The sequence below is a fragment of the Peromyscus leucopus genome, chromosome 6 (genome assembly GCF_004664715.2).
Source record: "Peromyscus leucopus breed LL Stock chromosome 6, UCI_PerLeu_2.1, whole genome shotgun sequence".
In the NCBI taxonomy this organism is placed as follows: Eukaryota; Metazoa; Chordata; class Mammalia; order Rodentia; family Cricetidae; genus Peromyscus; species Peromyscus leucopus.
Window position 1 is genome coordinate 66,858,165 of NC_051068.1, and position 18,645 is coordinate 66,876,809.

The window sequence follows — 18,645 nt, forward strand, 5'->3', positions numbered from 1 at the left end:
AGCATGCACCATCATACTCAACACGAAAATAGCTTTCTTAAGAAACCGAATAAAATGCCAGGTGGTGGTGGCAGACACCTTTAATCCCAGTAATCAGGAGGCAGAGGCAGGCGGATCTCTGTCAGTCTGAGGCCAGCCTGGTCTACAGAGCAAGTTCCAGGACATCCAGGGCTGCCCAGAGAAACCCTGTCTTGAGCCCCCTCCGAAAAATAAATCAAGTAAATAATAATAAAAAAAAACCTTAGATACATAATACAAAATGACAGTGTTCTCAAACACACTTTAATACATATTTTCTTTTTTGTCAGATTTTGGTGCTTGTGAAGGCACTTGGTGCCAAGCATGACACTCGGGTGTCCACCTGATTTCAAACATTAGAGACCATGTAGTAAAAGGAGATCATCAATTCGCTCATATTGTCCTAACTCCACAGACATGTACACAGTAAATAAATAATAAAAACAGCCCACATTCACATGTTAGTAGTCAGAAGTAAGATGTCAATAAATCATGAAGATGCACCTAAAATAAATATGTAGGTTTATATGATTGACAGTCAACAAAGAAAATATTAAATCAGAAGTGCTTCCAAATGCCTGTAATCCCATGGGAGGCTGACACAGGCAGATCACTGAGGATTTGAGGCCAGCCTGGCTATGTAGACAGGCCAGTGTTGTCTCAGAAAATGAAAAAGAAACAGACCAATACTGATTGCATTTGATATAGTTGTAGATGAGCTAACAGAAAGTAGCATTAGTGTACTTCTTTTTGTTTTTGTTTTACATTCACGGTTGGGGGCATATGTATGTTGTTATTTATGTGCTCCACTATGAGGGTGGAGGTCTGAGGACAACTTACGGAGTTGATTCTCTTTTCTACTTGTGAGTTCTCTAGAGATTAAACTCAGGTTGTCAGGCTTGGTGTCAAGTACATTTACTCAGTGACTCATGTTGCTAGTTAGATTTTTGGTTTTTCAGAGACATTTTTGCTATATAGCTCTATCTGGCCTTTAACTCACTCTATAGTCTGGGCTCAAACTCAGAGCCGTACTCTGCCTCCCATGTGTTGAGGTTATAGGCATGTGCCATTATGCCCTACTTAACAGTGATTTTCTGAAAAATGTTTTCCTGAGACTAGAGAAATGACTTAGTGTTGAAAGTACTTGCTGCCCTTCCAGAGTGTCTTAGTTTCTTTCCCAGCACTTCTCCAGGGAGGCTTCCAACAGCTTGTAACTCTTGTAACTCTTGCTCCAGGAAATCTGGCTTCAGTGAGCACCTACACTGGTAGGCATGTGTACACACACACAATCTTAAAAAATTATACTTTGCTGTGTGTGTGTGTGTGAGGGGGGGGGCAGGCAGATGTAGTCAAATTGTTGTGTTACAATGTGAAATTAAAGTGTTATAAGACTTGCTCTCTCTGAAACCTTTTTCTTGTTCAAATTTTAGGACCCTTCAAAACTGTACAAGAAAGCAGGCGATGGTGCAGCCATGGAGTGCCAGTCTGAGGAAAACCTCCGTCTTCATTCACAGGGGGACAAGAATCCTTTGTCCAAGAAGCTTTCTCCAGTGCATTCACAAATGGCAGATTACATTAACGCATCGCCATCTCTGGTTGGCAGCCGGGATCCTGATATAAAGGACAGAGCGTTACTTAATGGAGGAACCAGTGTAACAGAAAAGTTGGCACAGCTCATTGCTACCTGTCCTCCTTCCAAGTCTTCCAAGACGAAACCGAAGAAGTTAGGAACTGGCACTACAGTGGGATTGGTTAGCAAGGACTTAATCAGGAAGCCAGGTGTCGGCTCTATAGCTGGAATAATTCATAAGGACTTGATGAAAAAGCCAGCCCTTAGCACAGCAGTTGGGTTGGTAACTAAAGACCCAGGGAAAAAGCCTGTGTTCAATGCAGCGGTAGGACTGATCAGTAAGGACTCCGTGAAAAAATTAGGACCTGGCACTACAACGGTATTCATTAATAAAGACTTAGGCAAAAAGCCAGGCACTATCACTACAGTAGGACTGCTGAGCAAAGATTCAGGAAAGAAGCTAGGAATTGGGATTGTTCCAGGTTTAGTGAATAAAGAGTCTGGCAAGAAGTTAGGACTTGGCACCGTAGTTGGACTGGTTAATAAAGAGTTGGGAAAGAAATTGAGTTCTACAGTTGGCCTAGTGGCCAAGGATGTTACGAAGAAGATTGTAGCAAGTTCGGCAATGGGACTGGTTAATAAGGACATTGGAAAGAAATTAGTGAGTTGTCCTATTGCAGGCCTGGGCAGTAAAGATGCCTTACACCTTAAATCTGAAGCACTGCTCCCCACTCAGGAACAACTTAAAGCTTCTTGTAGTGCAAACATCAATCATCATGAAAGTCAAGAACTTCCTGAGTCTCTGAAAGACAGTGCTGCCAGCAAAGCTTTTGAGAAGAATGTTCTGCGGCACAGTAAAGAAAGCATGTTGGAAAAGTTTTCAGTCCGAAAAGAAATGACTAACTTGGAAAAAGAAATATATAATGAAGCAACATGCATTCAGCAAGACAATTTTTCATCTAATGAACGGGGAGCCTTTGAGACCTCCAAGCATGAAAAGCAACCTCCTGTATATTGCACTTCTCCAGACTTTCAAATGGGAGGTGCCTCTGATGCATCTACAGCTAAGTCTCCCTTCGGTGTAGTAGGAGAAAGCAATCTTCCTTCCCCTTCACCTACTGTATCTATTAACCCTTTAACCAGAAGCCCCCCCGAAACTTCTTCACAGCTGGCTCCAAACCCGTTACTTTTAAATTCTACAGCAGAACAAATGGAAGACATTTCTGAATCTATTGGAAAGAACCAGTTTACTGCTGAAAGTCCTCACTTAAATGTTGGTCATAGGTCATTAAGTCATAGCATAGGGATTGAGTGTAAAGGAATTGATAAAGAAATCAGTGAATCAAAAAATACACATCTAGATATTCCTAGAATAAGTTCTTCCTTGGGAAAAAAGCCAAGTTTGGCTTCTGACTCTGGTATTCCTACAATTACCCCTTCAGTTGTTAACTTTACTAGTTTATTTAGTAACAAGCCTTTTTTAAAACTTGGTGCGGTAGCTGCATCAGACAAACACTGCCAAGTTGCCGAAAGCCTGAGCACTAGTTTCCAGTCCAAACCATTCAAAAAAAGAAAAGGAAGAAAACCTCGGTGGACTAAAGTGGTGGCAAGAAGCACATGCCGGTCTCCAAAAGGACTAGAATTAGAAAGAGCTGAGCTTTTTAAAAATGTTTCCTGTAGCTCACTATCAAATAGTTCTGAGCCAGCTAAGTTTATGAAAAATATCGGAGCATCACCTTTTGTAGATCATGACTTCCTTAAACGCCGATTGCCAAAGTTGAGTAAGTCTACAGCTCCATCTCTTGCTCTCTTAACTGACAGTGAAAAACCATCTCATAAATCTTTTCTTGCTCACAAACTGTCCTCCAGTATGTGTGTCACTAGTGATCTTTTGTCAGATATTTATAAGCCCAGGAGAGGAAGACCTAAAGCTAAGGAGATGCCTCAGTTAGAAGGTCCGCCTAAGAGGACTTTAAAAATACCTGCCTCTAAAGTTTTTTCTTTACAGTCAAAAGAAGAACAAGAACCCCCAATTTTACAGCCAGAAATTGAAATTCCTTCCTTCAAACAAAGTTTGTCTGTATCTCCTTTTCCAAAAAAGAGAGGCAGGCCTAAGAGGCAGATGAGATCTCCAGTGAAGATGAAGCCACCGGTCCTGTCAGTGGCTCCGTTTGTTGCCACTGAAAGTCCGAGTAAGATAGAGTCTGAAGGTGAGAACCAGAGAAGTAGCAGTGATTTCTTTGAGAGTGAGGACCAGCTTCAGGATACAGATGACTTAGAGGACAGTCACAGGCAAAGTGTCTGCAGTATGAGTGATCTTGAGATGGAACCAGAAAAAAAAATGAGCAAACGAAACAATGGACAATTAATGAAAACAATTATCCGCAAAATAAATAAAATGAAGACTTTAAAGAGAAAAAAACTGTTGAATCAGATTCTTTCAAGTTCTGTAGAATCAAGTAATAAAGGAAAAGTACAGTCCAAACTTCATAATACAGTATCAAGTCTTGCTGCCACATTTGGCTCTAAATTGGGCCAACAAATAAATGTCAGTAAGAAAGGAACCATTTATATAGGGAAGAGAAGGGGTCGCAAACCAAAAACTGTTTTAAATGGCCTTCTTTCTGGCAGCCCTGCCAGCCTTGCTGTGCTTGAACAAACAGCTCAGCAGGCAGCTGGGTCAGCATTAGGACAGATCCTTCCCCCTTTACTGCCTTCACCTGCTAGGAGCTCTGAGATCCTTCCATCACCCATTTGCTCTCAGTCTTCTGGGACAAGTGGAGGTCAAAGCCCTGTTAGTAGTGACGCAGGCTTTGTGGAACCTAGTTCAGTGCCATATTTGCATATGCACTCCAGGCAGGGCAGTATGATTCAGACTCTTGCAATGAAGAAAGCTTCCAAGGGGAGGAGGAGGTTATCTCCTCCTACTTTGTTGCCAAATTCTCCTTCTCATTTGAGTGAACTCACATCCTTGAAAGAAGCTACTCCTTCCCCAGTTAGTGAGTCTCACAGTGACGAGACCATCCCCAGTGATAGTGGCATTGGGACAGATAATAACAGCACATCAGACAGGGCAGAGAAGTTTTGTGGACAGAAAAAGAGGAGACATTCTTTTGAACACATTTCTCTGATTCCTCCTGAACCCTCTACTGTCCTAAACAGTCTTAAAGAAAAACATAAACACAAGTGTAAGCGCAGGAGTCATGATTACCTCAGCTATGACAAGATGAAAAGACAGAAACGGAAACGGAAAAAGAAATATCCCCAGCTTCGAAGTAGGCAGGATCCAGACTTCATCGCAGAGCTAGAGGAGCTGATAAGTCGTCTAAGTGAGATTCGGATCACCCACCGAAGTCATCATTTTATTCCCCGAGACCTCCTGCCAACTATTTTTCGAATCAATTTTAATAGTTTCTATACACATCCTTCTTTTCCTTTAGATCCTTTGCACTACATTCGGAAGCCTGATTTAAAAAAGAAAAGAGGGAGGCCCCCTAAGATGAGGGAGGCAATGGCGGAAATGCCTTTTATGCACAGCCTTAGTTTTCCTCTATCTAGTACTGGGTTTTACCCTTCCTATGGCATGCCTTATTCTCCTTCGCCCCTCACAGCCGCTCCGATAGGGTTAGGTTACTATGGAAGGTATCCCCCCACTCTTTACCCACCACCTCCATCTCCTTCATTCACCACTCCACTGCCACCCCCTTCCTATATGCATGCTGGTCATTTATTGCTCAATCCTACCAAATACCATAAGAAAAAGCATAAGCTCCTTAGACAGGAGGCTTTTCTTACAACCAGCAGGACTCCTCTCCTTTCCATGAGCACCTACCCCAGCGTTCCTCCTGAGATGGCTTATGGTTGGATGGTGGAGCACAAACACAGACACCGTCACAAACACAGAGAACACCGTTCTGAACAACCCCAGGTTTCCATGGACACTGGCTCTTCCAGATCTGTCTTGGAATCTTTGAAACGGTACCGATTTGGAAAGGATACTGTTGGAGATCGATATAAGCATAAGGAAAAGCATAGGTGTCACATGTCCTGCCCTCATCTGTCTCCCTCAAAGAGCTTAATAAACAGAGAAGAACAGTGGGTTTCTCGAGAGCCTTCAGAATCAAGTTCTTTAGCCTTGGGATTGCAAACGCCTTTACAGATTGACTGCTCGGAAAGTTCCCCAAGTTTGTCCCTTGGAGGATTTACGCCCAATTCTGAGCCAGCCAGCAGTGATGAACATATGAACCTTTTTACAAGTGCAATAGGCAGCTGCAGAGTTTCAAACCCTAACTCCAGTTGCCGGAAGAAATTAACTGACAGCCCTGGACTCTTTCCTGTACAAGATACTGCACTAAATCGGCCTCACAGAAAGGAACCCTTGCCTTCCAACGAAAGGACAATACAGACATTGGCAGGTAAGGGGGTTATTTTGTTGTCTGTTTGAGTCACAGTAATAAATTATTTTCTCACTGGTTTCTGGATTCATGTACTTGAGCTTTCTATTAAATTTATGCATTATTTTTGTTTTTATAAGTATATTTTGAAATCTCCAAAGTTTTTATTTTACGTAGATGTAAGAAGGAAGAAATATCTTTGTACTAAGTTTTGAGAAGCATCATTAAAAAACAAAAAGAACTTTGGGAGCCAGGAAAAATGCTCCAACTCTTTCACAAAAGCTTGTGCTTCATTCCTTAATGGAGAAATGGCTCAGACACTTGTGAGCAGTAGGTACCACTTACTCTATGCTAGTTGAGTTATTACAAATGTTTCTGTGTTACACAAAATTCCCATGTCTCAATAAAAACTTAACTATTGAAAATTTTCAGGAGTATGGTTTGACTGAATATTCAGAGAGGTTTTATGTTCCAGATTATTTTTAAGTGTCTTCATCGAAGTTATTTCAATTAGATATAAAAAGACAACCTAAATCATTCATTTGTAGCTCCTAGAAAAATGCTTTTTGAGACTAGAGAAGGTAGAAATAAAACTGGAATCATTGCTTATGCAAATAAGGGATGTAACTTAGCAATTACTATAATCTTTAAAAGGTTTGTAAGCTAACTATAAAGTCTGGTGCTGTGAGTAAATATTATCTGTGTATTTGTGTCTGATTTTTCTAGAAATAACTTGGGCAAGAACATTAGAGCTGAGTGACACTGTAGTGCTCACCATAGTGAGCAACGAGTCATTCATTTCTATCCTTATCCCTTTAAAAGGGTAAAAATTTGTATATTAGAGAGAAAAAAAAACCCTCGGAGACAAGTAGGGGTTTTTTTTCTAATTTTTTTTTTTTTTTTTTAATTCATGGACGTTAAAAAAAATCAAAGTCTGTCTTAGTGGAAAAGATAGGTTTACTTCTTTAAAATGTAGAAGAAAACAGGGACTGGAGAGGTGACTCAGTGCTGGAGACCAATAGCTGCTCTTTCCAGAGGGTCCAGGTTTGATTGACAGCCCGTGCACAGCAGCTCAGTTTGTAGCTCCAGTTCCATGGGATCTGACATCCTCTTTGCTTCTCATAGGCGCCAGGCAAGCAAGTGGTGCACAGACCTACATGCAGGCAAAACACTCAAACACATAAAAATAAGATTTCGTTTTTCTTCTGTTTTGAGGCAGGTTCTCTCCTTGTAGCCTTGGCTGTCTTAGAACTGTGTAGACCAGGCTGGCCTTAAACTCAAAGAGTATATATTTTCCTCTGCCTTGAAAGTGCTGGCATCAAAGGCGTGTATACCATCACCACACCCTGGTTAACGTATTTCTTTGTTTATTTATCTTTATGTTTGAGGCAGGATCTCACTATGTAGCTCTGACTTTCCTGGAACTCACAGAGAACCCACCGTCCTCTGGTGAGTGCTAGGATTAAAGATGTGTACCATCACACCTGGCTTCCTTTTATTTCTTTAACCCCCCCCCCCAGGAATATTTTTGTTTCTTTGTTTTTAATGTCTTGTTAGCTTACTTTATTGTACATTTACATCTTATCCAATATTTCTGTTTTAACATGGAGGAAAATACTTCTATACCTTGTTTTATTTGACAGAATTTTTTTTTAACAATTATTCAATCAATGCTAGTTTTGTGTTTTTTGGGTTTGTTTTTTGTTTTTTCTAGAGGCAAGGTTTCTCTGTGTAGCCCTGGCTGTCCCAGAACTTTCTCTGTAGACCAGGCTGTCCTCAAACTCACAGAGATCCACCTGCCTCTGCCTCCCAAGTGCTGGGATTAAAGGCGTGCGCCACCACTGTCTGGCCACCATTGCTAGTTTTGGGCTATCAAGTATTTGCTAGGTGTTGTGCTCTGGGAGCCCTTGTTTATAATCGGGATTGCAATACATGTTTTATTATTCTGTGGAAGAGAGGGATAATAACAAAACATTGTGTTAAGTTTCCTTATTATGAAGTTGGGTGTGGTGGTGCATGTCCTAGTACTTGGGAAACAGAAGCAGGAAGATTACTTCAAGATGAAGGCTAGCCTGATCTATGTAGCAAAGTCTAAGCCAGGCAGGGCTTTATGGTAGGAGCCTATCTCCAAAGTACAAGGATGTTGTATGAATCCTAATTGGTCTTATAAGAAAAACCTGGAGTCATATATTGGGGGTAAATGTTGAAAGATCAGAGAAGCAGAGAAACAAGGCACTAGATAAACTTCTCACCACTCCTGACTCCTCAGGCCGAAAGGGGAAGATCCTGTCTCCATGAATCCTCAGACAGAATGTCCCTGAGTCCTCAGCCCAAAGAGCTGAGCTCCTGTCTCCTCCTGCCCTTATGCCTTTCTCCTCCCAGCCATATCACTTCCTGTCTCAACCTTCCTAGTGCTGGGATTAAAGGTGTGAGCCATCACCACCTGGCTCTGTTTCTCTTTTAGACTGGATTAATCTCGTGCAGTCTAGGGTGGCCTTGAACTCACAGAGATCCCAATGGATCTCTGCCTCCCGAGTACTAGGATTAAAGGTGAATGCCACCACTGCCTGGCCTTTATGTTTAATCCAGTGACTGGCTCTGTCTTCTGATCTTCAGACAAATTTTATTTGTTAAAGAGTACAACAAAATATCACCACACAAGAAAAGAGAAAGTTTCATTTTTTTGTGATTAAAATGTGTAAAAAAGGGACTATAGGATTCTATAAAATGAGGGGTCTAATTTTCTCAGAATAACTTTCTGAGAAAAAGACCTAAAATAAAATGGGACATTCAGCATGAGCAACAGTTACATAAAGAAACAGAATCCTGTACATTCATTTATTCATTAATTTTTTTTCATTCATTTCTTGAATTCCTAAACGTCAGCACTGTTGTAGTTATTGGCCTGTAATAGTGAACAAAGGTCTGATTTCTGACTGCTTTCTTTCTCAGTGTAGTGAAAGGAGTCAGATGGTAGGGAGTGAGCAAATACATAAAGCCGTAATCGAGAGAGAGAGAGAGAGAGAGAGAGAGAGAGAGAGAGAGAGAGAGAGAGAGAGAGAGAGAGACGTGGACTCGTGCTGTTGGTGTTAGAGAACAGCTAGAGGGGAGTGAGCGATGGGGGGTGGTCTACCGCACAGTTAACAGCCAGAGGATAAAATCGGCTGGGGTGAGAAAACTGGGCTGGAAAGCCGATTTTGAACATCCTGAACTGGAAAGGAACTCAAACAAAACTAAGGAAATTTCTTGCTAGAAGAAGAGACTAGAATCCACGATAGAAGAAGAGAGACTTCTGAGAGATTTGGGGTGGGGAGAAGAAGTAACAACAGCAGCGAAACCATATGTTACGAAGTTGAGAGGCTGTAGCTCAGTGGTAGAATACTTGCCTCATGTGTGTAAAACTATAGGCTCTTTGACCACCCCCCCCCCCAGTCAAGAATTTAAAGCAGAAGGATGATCAGTCCTTGCAGTTACAAGGACAGCAGTGTGAAAATGGTGGATTAACAAAGGACATCCGATCTGTCTGTTTCCAGACCCTCCCAGCAGAATGTAGAGAGGAAGATTTACTCTTCCGAGGAGAAAAAAAGAGGGAAACAACATTTCCAGATACCTCTTTGGGGCATTTAGTTGAATGGTAATGAGATTGAGTGAAATTAGGTGTTACTCAAAGGAGATGAATAGAGATAGAAAAGAAGATTTAAGGAAGCTATAGAGAGGGCTCAGTGGTTAGCATCTCTGGCAGAGGACCCAGGGTTAGATCCCGGCACCCACGTGTTAGCACCCAACTGTCTGTAACTCCAGTTCTGGAAGAGCTTGGGATGTTCTTTCTGACTTCTTTGGGCGCCATACATGTATGTGGTATAGATACATACATGTGGGCAAACACTCATACACATAAAATAAAAACAAATTATATATTTTTAAAAAACTAAAGGAAAACAGCTTTACCCTTCTTGCTATCTTATGAGACATGGATTTCTATCTCAGAAGAGAAGTTAAGCTAGATGTAGTGGCATATACCTGCAGTCCTGGACACAGGAGTCCAGGTTTAGGACCAGCCTGGCATGTATACATGGAGTGGACGGATGGCAGAGTTACAACTCTGTTGCCTCCTGCAGCAGCCTGAGTAGTTATTTTTATGAAAACTTTTTAAGGCCTGTTTTGTTTCTTAATGTTCTAAAAACTGTTTCTGCTCCTTCCCACACACACACACATAAATGAAATTTATATAGGTGGGTGGCTGTAGAGGTATCTTGGATGGGGGTCCAATCTGATATGGTAAAACCTTATATAAGTCATAAGGATTTCACAAAGTGGTTAAGACATGTCTTTTATTGTAAGTGGAGTTTCTTGTGAGATTTCTAGAAAATTGCAGGCTTGTAAGCTGAGAAAAGAGGAAGGCTGTATGCTTAGGCCTTACACCTAATTCATTACTGTTTTGACACTTACTTGAAATATCTATCTATAAAAGGAATATGGCCTCCATTGCAAATTCTGTTAAGTGAGGGGCTTCTTTCCTTCCCCTGTCCCCTTAATTATCTGTCTTCCTACCCTGTCCCAAAATTGTGTGTGTGTGTGTGTGTGTGTGTGTGTGTGTGTGTGTGTGTGAGAGAGAGAGAGAGAGAGAGAGAGAGAGCCTAAAGATAAAAATTGTACATTCTGCATATTCGAAAGACACAGGACCCGAAGAGATGGCTCAGTGGTTGAGAGTACTTGTTCTTACAGAGAACCTCAATTCTATACTTAGTAACACATAGTGGCTCACAGACATCTGTAACTCCTGTTCCAGGGGCTCCAGTGACCCCTTCTGACCTCCTTGGACACTAGGCATACATGTTGTATACAGATACCCATGCAGGCAAGACACTCATAGAATAAAATAAATAAACCTGGGGACAGGGAAACACAGTTTCATCACTAGGGAGGCAGAGGCAGAAGACTTTGAGGTCATGCTGGGCTACACAGGAAATAGCAAGGCTGCATAACAAGTCTTGTCTCAAAGACAGGCTTGGGGGGCGGTGTCAGAACTTTAGGGGAAGGGACTAGAGAGTAGCTCAATCAGTAATAGATAGATCCCCTTGTAAAAGGGTGTGTGTGGTAGCATGTGCCTGTAACCACAGCTAAGGATTGGAGGATGCCTAGGCCAGGGTCTCAAGACCTGAGTTCAGTTCTTGGACCCCACATGGTAGAAGGAGAGAACTGAAGGTGTCCTGTGAACTCCACATACATATGCTGTGGCAGGAAATAGAAAGGGGTTACTGTGTGTGGAGGTCCGAGGACAATTTGTGAAAGTAAGTTCTTTCCTTGGCATAACATACTTGGCAGTAAGCACCATTACCTGTTAGGCCATTTCATCAGCCTTGTAGGTTTCTGAAGTTTATTGTCCAGATTGTCAAGTACTAGTTATTTATGGTGTCACGGGCCTATAATCCAATCACCCAGAAGGCCAAGACAGAAGGACCTACAGTTTAAGGTCAGCCTGGGCTGTCTAATAGCACTCCCCTGATTGAGAAACAGTATAGAAAAGATGATCATAGCCTGGGAAGAAGAACTGAAGTATACATGTGGCTTTTACACTTACATTGTCAATCTAAGAGCAGTTTGTGGAGTAGCTGGTGTTGAGTTTCTGGGGGCTGAAGAATAAATAGAAAATAAAAATATATACAAATAAGAAAAGTTTTGCCGGGCGGTGGTGGCGCACGCCTTTAATCCCAGCACTCGGGAGGCAGAGCCAGGCGGATCTCTGTGAGTTCGGGGCCAGCCTGGGCTACCAAGTGAGTCCCAGGAAAGGCGCAAAGCTACACAGAGAAACCCTGTCTCGAAAAACCAAAAAAAAAAAAAAAAAAGAAAAAGAAAAAGAAAAGTTTTATGCCAATTAGCTTGGTGGCACGCACCTTTAATCCTTGCACTTTGGAGGCATAGGCAGGCAGATCTCTTTGAGTTTGAGGCCAGCCTGGTCTACACAACCAGCTCTAGGTCAGCCAGGGTTACATAGTGAGACTGTCTAAAAAAAAAAAAAAAAATTTAAATTGTGCTTTCTTGCTATTTTATAGCAATTCTGATTACTTTATGTGCTGTGTCTTTGTGGTTGCTTTTGTGATGGTCTTAATTCTTGAGGTATAAAGGCTTTTTTTTTTTTGGTTTTTCGAGACAGGGTTTCTCTGTGTAGCTTTGCGCCTTTTCCTGGAACTCACTTGGTAGTCCAGGCTGGCCTTGAACTCACAGAGATCCGCCTGGCTCTGCCTCCCAAGTGCTGGGATTAAAGGCGTGCGCCACCACCGCCTGGCGAGGTATAAAGGCTTTAAAAACAAACTTATTTTAAATTGATCTCCAATTAAAATGTCTCACCCCAGACTTGTGCGCACGCGCACACAGTGTTAAAGAAATTGTTGATTACCTTTGGGAAATTATAATTCTGAAAGTTTTCAGTGACAAGACCTGGAACAATCAAGTGACTAAATAATGATAATATTGGGTTATAACCTTAAAATAAATATCCAGGAGTTGTGTTGATAGAACTAAGTGATTGACTAAATACTTGGAAAAGGACACACGTTCTGTGGATTAGAAGTGATGCATGTAGATCTCCTCTTTCAAGAGGACTTCCTTTTATTTTATTTACTGTTATTACCTTATGTGGATTTGGAGAATGTCAGGGGATGTACATGCAGTTAGTTCCCTGTTCGGCCTGGGTCTTCTGGAACTAGGATTACAAATAGTCGTTAACTGCCTGTGGGAGCTGGAAAATGAACCTGGAGCCTCTGCAAAAGCAGCAGGTGCATTTAAATGCTGAGCCATCTCTCTAGCCCTGGAACTTCTTCTTGAATATTCACATATACTGACTTACTTTCAAATAGACTAGGAAGATGGACACACAGTAACAAAGAGTAAGGTTAACTCAACCTGTGACGAAACAGAGTGATTGTACATCCCCTGACATTCAGCAAGTAGGGAATTTCATCCCTGTGTATATTTGCCAAAATCCATAATCCCTCCGTAATCAGAGAACAGCAGAGAGGAACGTGATGTTCAAGCAGTGTTACAGAAAGGTATTAAGGATCTTAAAAATCAAGGAAAGGTTAAGAAGTCGTCAACAGATCATAGGGAACTAGAAGGGACATGAAAACTGAATACAATGTGATGTCTAAGATCAGGCCTCGGAGTAGGAAGGTACATTTGCTGAACCTCGAATAGTTTGCAGTTGCATCAATAGATTATGCCAGTGTTAATTTCTTAGTTTTGAAAAAATGTGTTGGCTACGTAAGATGTTAACATTAGAGGAATTTGGCTAAAGGATATATTAAAAATTATTCAAACATAAGATTTGGTTTTTTTTAAAGCAGACTAAATTGTTAAGCAAAATATATCTCTGATAACTGATTAAGAGGGAAAAATCAAGGTTGTTTGCTGTTTATATTGATTGAATTTATTATGGGTTAATTATCATAAAACTGACATTTAATGAGTTATATTTTTGCAAATTTCAGGAAAGATAAGTAAAATCAAATTAGGGCTGCAGACACATGGGTTCAAGGCATGTTGTGAGGAGTCAAATCATGAGAACAGGGCTGGAGAAAGGAGATTAAGAACACTGGCTGCTCTTCCACAGGACCCAGGTTCAATTCCCAGCATCCATATGGCAGCTCACTCCAGTCCCAGAGTCTGATGCCCTCTTATGGACTCTGTGGGCATCAGGCACACAAAAAGACTGGCAAAACACCTATACATATAAAATAAAAACCAAAAAACTAACACAACTCTGGGTGTGGTGACACACACCTTAAATCCCAGAATTCAGAGGCAGGCAGATCTCTTGAGTTTGAGGCCAGCCTGGCCTACATAGTGAGTTCCAGAATAGCCAGGACTACACAGAGAAACCTTTCTCGAAAAACAAAGTAAACAGCCCAGGAGAATGAAAATGACTTATTTCTTGACTGAAATCATCACAAGATTAATGATCTAGGGCTGGGCAAATGGCTCCGTGGGCATGGTGCCTGCTTTGCAGACACGAGTGTCCAAGTCCAGACCATGAACAGTCATATCAAAACAAAAGCCAAGTGTGGGATTTACAACCTCAGTGCCCTAGCCAAAGAAGCAAGCGCCAGGTTCAGTTGGAAACCTTGTCTCAAAAATAAGTTGGGGGAGGGGGGAGTGGCCCACGCCTTTAACCCCGGCACTGCGGAAGCAGAGGCAGGTCATCTCTGATTTTGAGGACAGCCTGGTCTACAGAGTGAGTCCCAGGACAGGACAGCCAGGGCTACACAGAGAAACCCTGTCTCAAAAAAAAAAAAAGAACGAAAGGAAGAAAAAATACCTTTGTGTGGCTGAAGAGATGGCTCAGTGTTTAAGAGCACTGGCTGTTCTTCCAGAGTTCAGTTTCCAGCACCTACATGGTGGGTCGAAATCATCTATAAGTGTAGTCCCATGGGATCTGATCTCCTCTTCCTGGTGTGCAAATGTATGCAGACAAAACACCCCTAGACATAAAGTACATAAATAGGTGAAGAAGCAATTGGAGGATGACATCCTGTTAACACTGGCTGTCATATCTGCACAGGCCACACGCAGACATATACAGGCACCCAGTCTTCTAATTTACATGTTCTATACTAACCATGAAAGTCCTAATAGTCTTAACATTATATACTTAATTACTAAGACTATTTATTCCTGGTTTCATCTAATCCTGATAACTGATTCTATTATTTGATCTATATTAGGTAGACATGAAATATGTCTGGTGAGAACAGGTATCTGACATGGAATGTTCAAACATTCCTTTCTTGATTTTTCAGCATTTTTAAAAATGTACTTATTACCTGGGTAAGGTTTTTTTGTTTGTTTTGATTGGTTGGCTGTTTTTTGTTTTAAGATGGTCTCATGTAGTTGTCTAGGCTGATCTTCAAATTGGCTGTGTACCAAAGGATGACTTGACCACCTCCCTCAGTCTTATAGGAGTGCATGGGTACTCAGTGCCAGGTTTGCGGTATGCTAGGCAAACACTCTACCAATTAGAATATATCCATACCATACTAACTCAAAGTTTTGTGAGTGTTTCTTTTAAAATATTAAAATATTTTTGATTATGTGTTTGTACATCTTTGTGTAAGTATGTGTGTGTGAGTATCTGAGGCCAGAGGCATCCAATCTCCTGGAATAGGAGTTAGAGGGTAATTGTGAGTCACCTGACGTGAGTACTGGAAAATAAATAGAGGTCCTTTGAAAGAACACTAAGTGATCTTAGCCATCCCTCTACACCCCAACTTAGTTTTTTTTTTTAATAGTTTTTATTGTATGTGTATAGGTGTTTTGCCTGCATGTATGTCTGCACCACGTGCATGCAGTGCCGGTAGAGGCCGGTAGAGGGTGTCATATCCACTGAGACCAAGTTACAGATGGTTGTGAACTACTATGTAAGTGTAGGGGAATCGAACCTGGACCCTCTGGAGGGTGCTCTTAATCCCTGAACTATCTCTTCAAACCTAAATTAGGGCTGGTTGATTTGTTTGCTTGTTGTGTGTGTGTGTTTGGGGGACAGGTCCTCTCTACTGGGCCTTGATTGTCCTGGAACTCACTATTTAGATCAGGCTGGCCTCCAACTCAAAGAGATCTACCTGCTTCTGCCTTGAGTGCTGGGATAAAGGTGTGTACCAGCCTGACCAGCGGGGTTGGTTGTTTGGTTGTTTGGTTTGGATTGTTTCTTTTTCTTTCTTTCTTTCTTTCTTTCTTTCTTTCTTTCTTTTTTTCTTTCTTTCTCTTTCTCTCTCTCTTTCTTTCTTTCTTTCTGAAACACATAATATATAATTACATACAATCAATCACAATACTGTACCACTGGCCACTCTTCGCTATTGTTTTGTCCATTTTTGAAATCAGACTGTTCTGCCATGTACAGCTAGTTATGAGTTAAATACACTAAAAACAAGATCAATTTGATGGCATATACCTACTGTGGCACACTCCTATAATCCCAGCAATTAAGAGGCAGAGGCAGGTGGATCTCTGTGAGTTGTAGTCCAGCCTGGTCTACAGAGTGAGTTCCAGGACAGCCTGGGCTAAACAGAGAAACCCTGTCTCAAGAAACAAAGAGAGAGAGAGAGAGAGAGAGAGAGAGAGAGAGAGAGAGAGAGAGAGAGAGAGAGAGAAACTAGATTATGATGGTTCTGGGAAGTTTCCAGGAGAATTCCATTTTAGTAAATGTTCTAATTTGAGCTCTGTGAGGAATTCCTTAGTTAGAGAGAGAAAAAATACTTTGGGGTTTTTTTGTTTGTTTTTAGCTTAAACATCATGAGCACAGACTCTGAACCCTTCCCTCCTGTATTGCACTTAACGGGTGTGGTAAGCGAAATGTATTGGTTTCTGTAAGTTTATTTCGTATGTCAGGAACACCTGTTTTTATTAAAGACCCAGCTTTTATCCCACCTTTGAACTTGTTGACAAGAAACTTGTAGCGCTGTTTTGTTCAAGAGATTCAGGAATAGATTCAGAACTTAAATCAAGTACTCCATCAAAGTCTTCAAATATTGGGGCTGGAGAAATAGGTCATCAGTGGAAATGCCAGAATGCACCTAAATTTATGGTGGACGTAGCAGCCTGTCGATAACTCCAGCCTTAGCAGGTAGAAACGGGGTTCTCCAGAGCCAGCTGGCAAGCAAAACTATCAGTATCAGCAAGCTCTGGGTTTGATTGAGGGACACTGATTCAGTTACTAAAGTGGATGAGCAATTGAGGAGGCTCCCAACCTGAGCCTCAGTCAGACCACCACATGTACTCACGTGCCCACACAAACATGTGCCTTCATACATGAAAATCAGGCATGCACACATGCACACCACAAAACTAAAACTTTGTGCCATACTTTAATTTTGTTAGGAAGAACTAATTTATTATAAAACTACTTTGAAATACTATTTTCAAATAAGTTTATTTCTTTGAACTCACTGTAAGCCTCATTTTAAGTCTAGCACAAGCTAGTCTGTACTTCCATGGTTAGTCCAAAGATATTAATAGCATTGGAAACATCAGACATTTTGCTCATTTAAATAATTTCCTAATTAGTATAGTGTTTATTGTTGAATTCCAAACAATGTACATGAAACCTGTAGTATATAAATTTGTAAAAAGCCTTTAATATGAATTTAGACTGAAGAAACAAATTTTATCTGACCAGATTACTGGTTTTATCGGTTTCTTTTTTGTTTGTTTATTTTGAGACGTCTCACTAGATAGTTCTGACTGGTCTGGAATTCACTGTGTAAACCAGACTAACCTGCTTCTACCTCCCAAGTGCTGAAATCAAAGGCATATGTCACCACGCCCAGTCAGTGTGGTTTTTTTCTAATTCATATTTAGCACCCTGAAAATTCTTTTTTTGTGGGGGGTGTTTAAGACAGAATTCTCTGAGTAACAGCCCTAGCTGTCCTGGAACTAGCTCTATAGGCCAGGCTGGAGAAAATTCATCATTTGGTTTGGAAGAGTTAGGCCACAGTGAAGTAGTTAGGTTGAATCTTTATTTTCAAAGATAGGTGTGGATGTTAGGTTTTCGCATATTTTTTTTTGTGTGGGGGGGCGGGGGCTGTTGTTTATTTGTTTTGGTGTGGTTTGGTTTTACGAGACAGGGTTTCTCTCTGTAGCCTTGGCTGTCCAGGTTCTTGTTCTGCCTGCCTGCATCTGCCTCCAGAGAGTGCATGGGTTAAAGGCATGTACTACCACTGCGCAGCAGGGGAGTCTCACTATAGATCCCTGCTGGTCTGGAGCTTCTCTGTAGACCACCAGGCTGGCCTCAAGTCACAGAGATCCACCTATCCCTAACTCCCACATGCTGGGATTAAAATTGTGTGCTACCATACTCAGGTTTTTTCTTTTTTTAATTTGTTTTAATTTTTTAATTCAAGTAAGAATGAGAATGTGTGTCTCTGTGTGTGCCCACATACTTATGCACATGTGTTTGCTTCTGTAAGGGAGTGTACATGTCCTAGTATGTATATGAAGATCAGTTAGCAACTTTTGAGAGTCAGTTCTCTTTATGCCCTGGCTTCCAGGGATCCAACTCAGGTTGTCAGGCTTGCTCAGCAAGTATTTTTATTCAGTCATCTCACTGGATTCTGTGTTTGTGTGTTCCTTGTGATTCTTCCACCTTTCTACATACACAGGTGCTTATTATCAGAAGCAGTTTTCTCTGTTGATTCTGATAACTTTGCCCATTTGACTCTTTGCTTACTCTCAGGCATCTATGAAAATAGTATTCACTTTTTATAGTAGATTAAATCAAGGTTTTTTTTTGTTTTTTGTTTTTTGTTTTTTTAACAACAAACCAACTTCATGACAGATTCTTGGTCTTCGTTTATTTCTATGGATACTATAAGACTAGATTATTATCCTTAGTCCATTTATGTTTTTTCCCTTTTCTGACATTCTCTCCCCCCCCTTTTTTTTGCTATGTACATACAGTTTATACTATTTTTCCCTTATTTTTTAAAAAGATTTATTTATTATGCATAGTGTTTTGTCTGCATGTACACCTGCAGGCCAGAAGAGGGCACCAGATCTCATTACAGATGGTTATGAGTCACCATGTGGTTGCTGGGAATTGAACTCAGAACCTCTGGAAGAGCTGCCAGTGCTCTTAACCTCTGAGCCATCTCTCCAGCCCCCATTTTCCCC

At 41.2% G+C, this 18,645-nt stretch overlaps 1 protein-coding gene across 2 annotated transcripts in view; it reads left to right on the top strand.

Moving 5' to 3' along the window:
* The window catches only part of Ash1l (ASH1 like histone lysine methyltransferase), a 152,671-nt gene that overhangs the window by 37,864 nt on the left and 96,162 nt on the right, over positions 1-18,645 (top strand). For both annotated transcript variants that reach the window (XM_028890773.2, XM_028890771.2), the window contains exon 3: positions 1,449-6,003. In XM_028890773.2, coding sequence (XP_028746606.1) covers positions 1,449-6,003 — 4,555 coding nt within the window. The remainder of the gene's footprint in view (positions 1-1,448; positions 6,004-18,645) is intronic.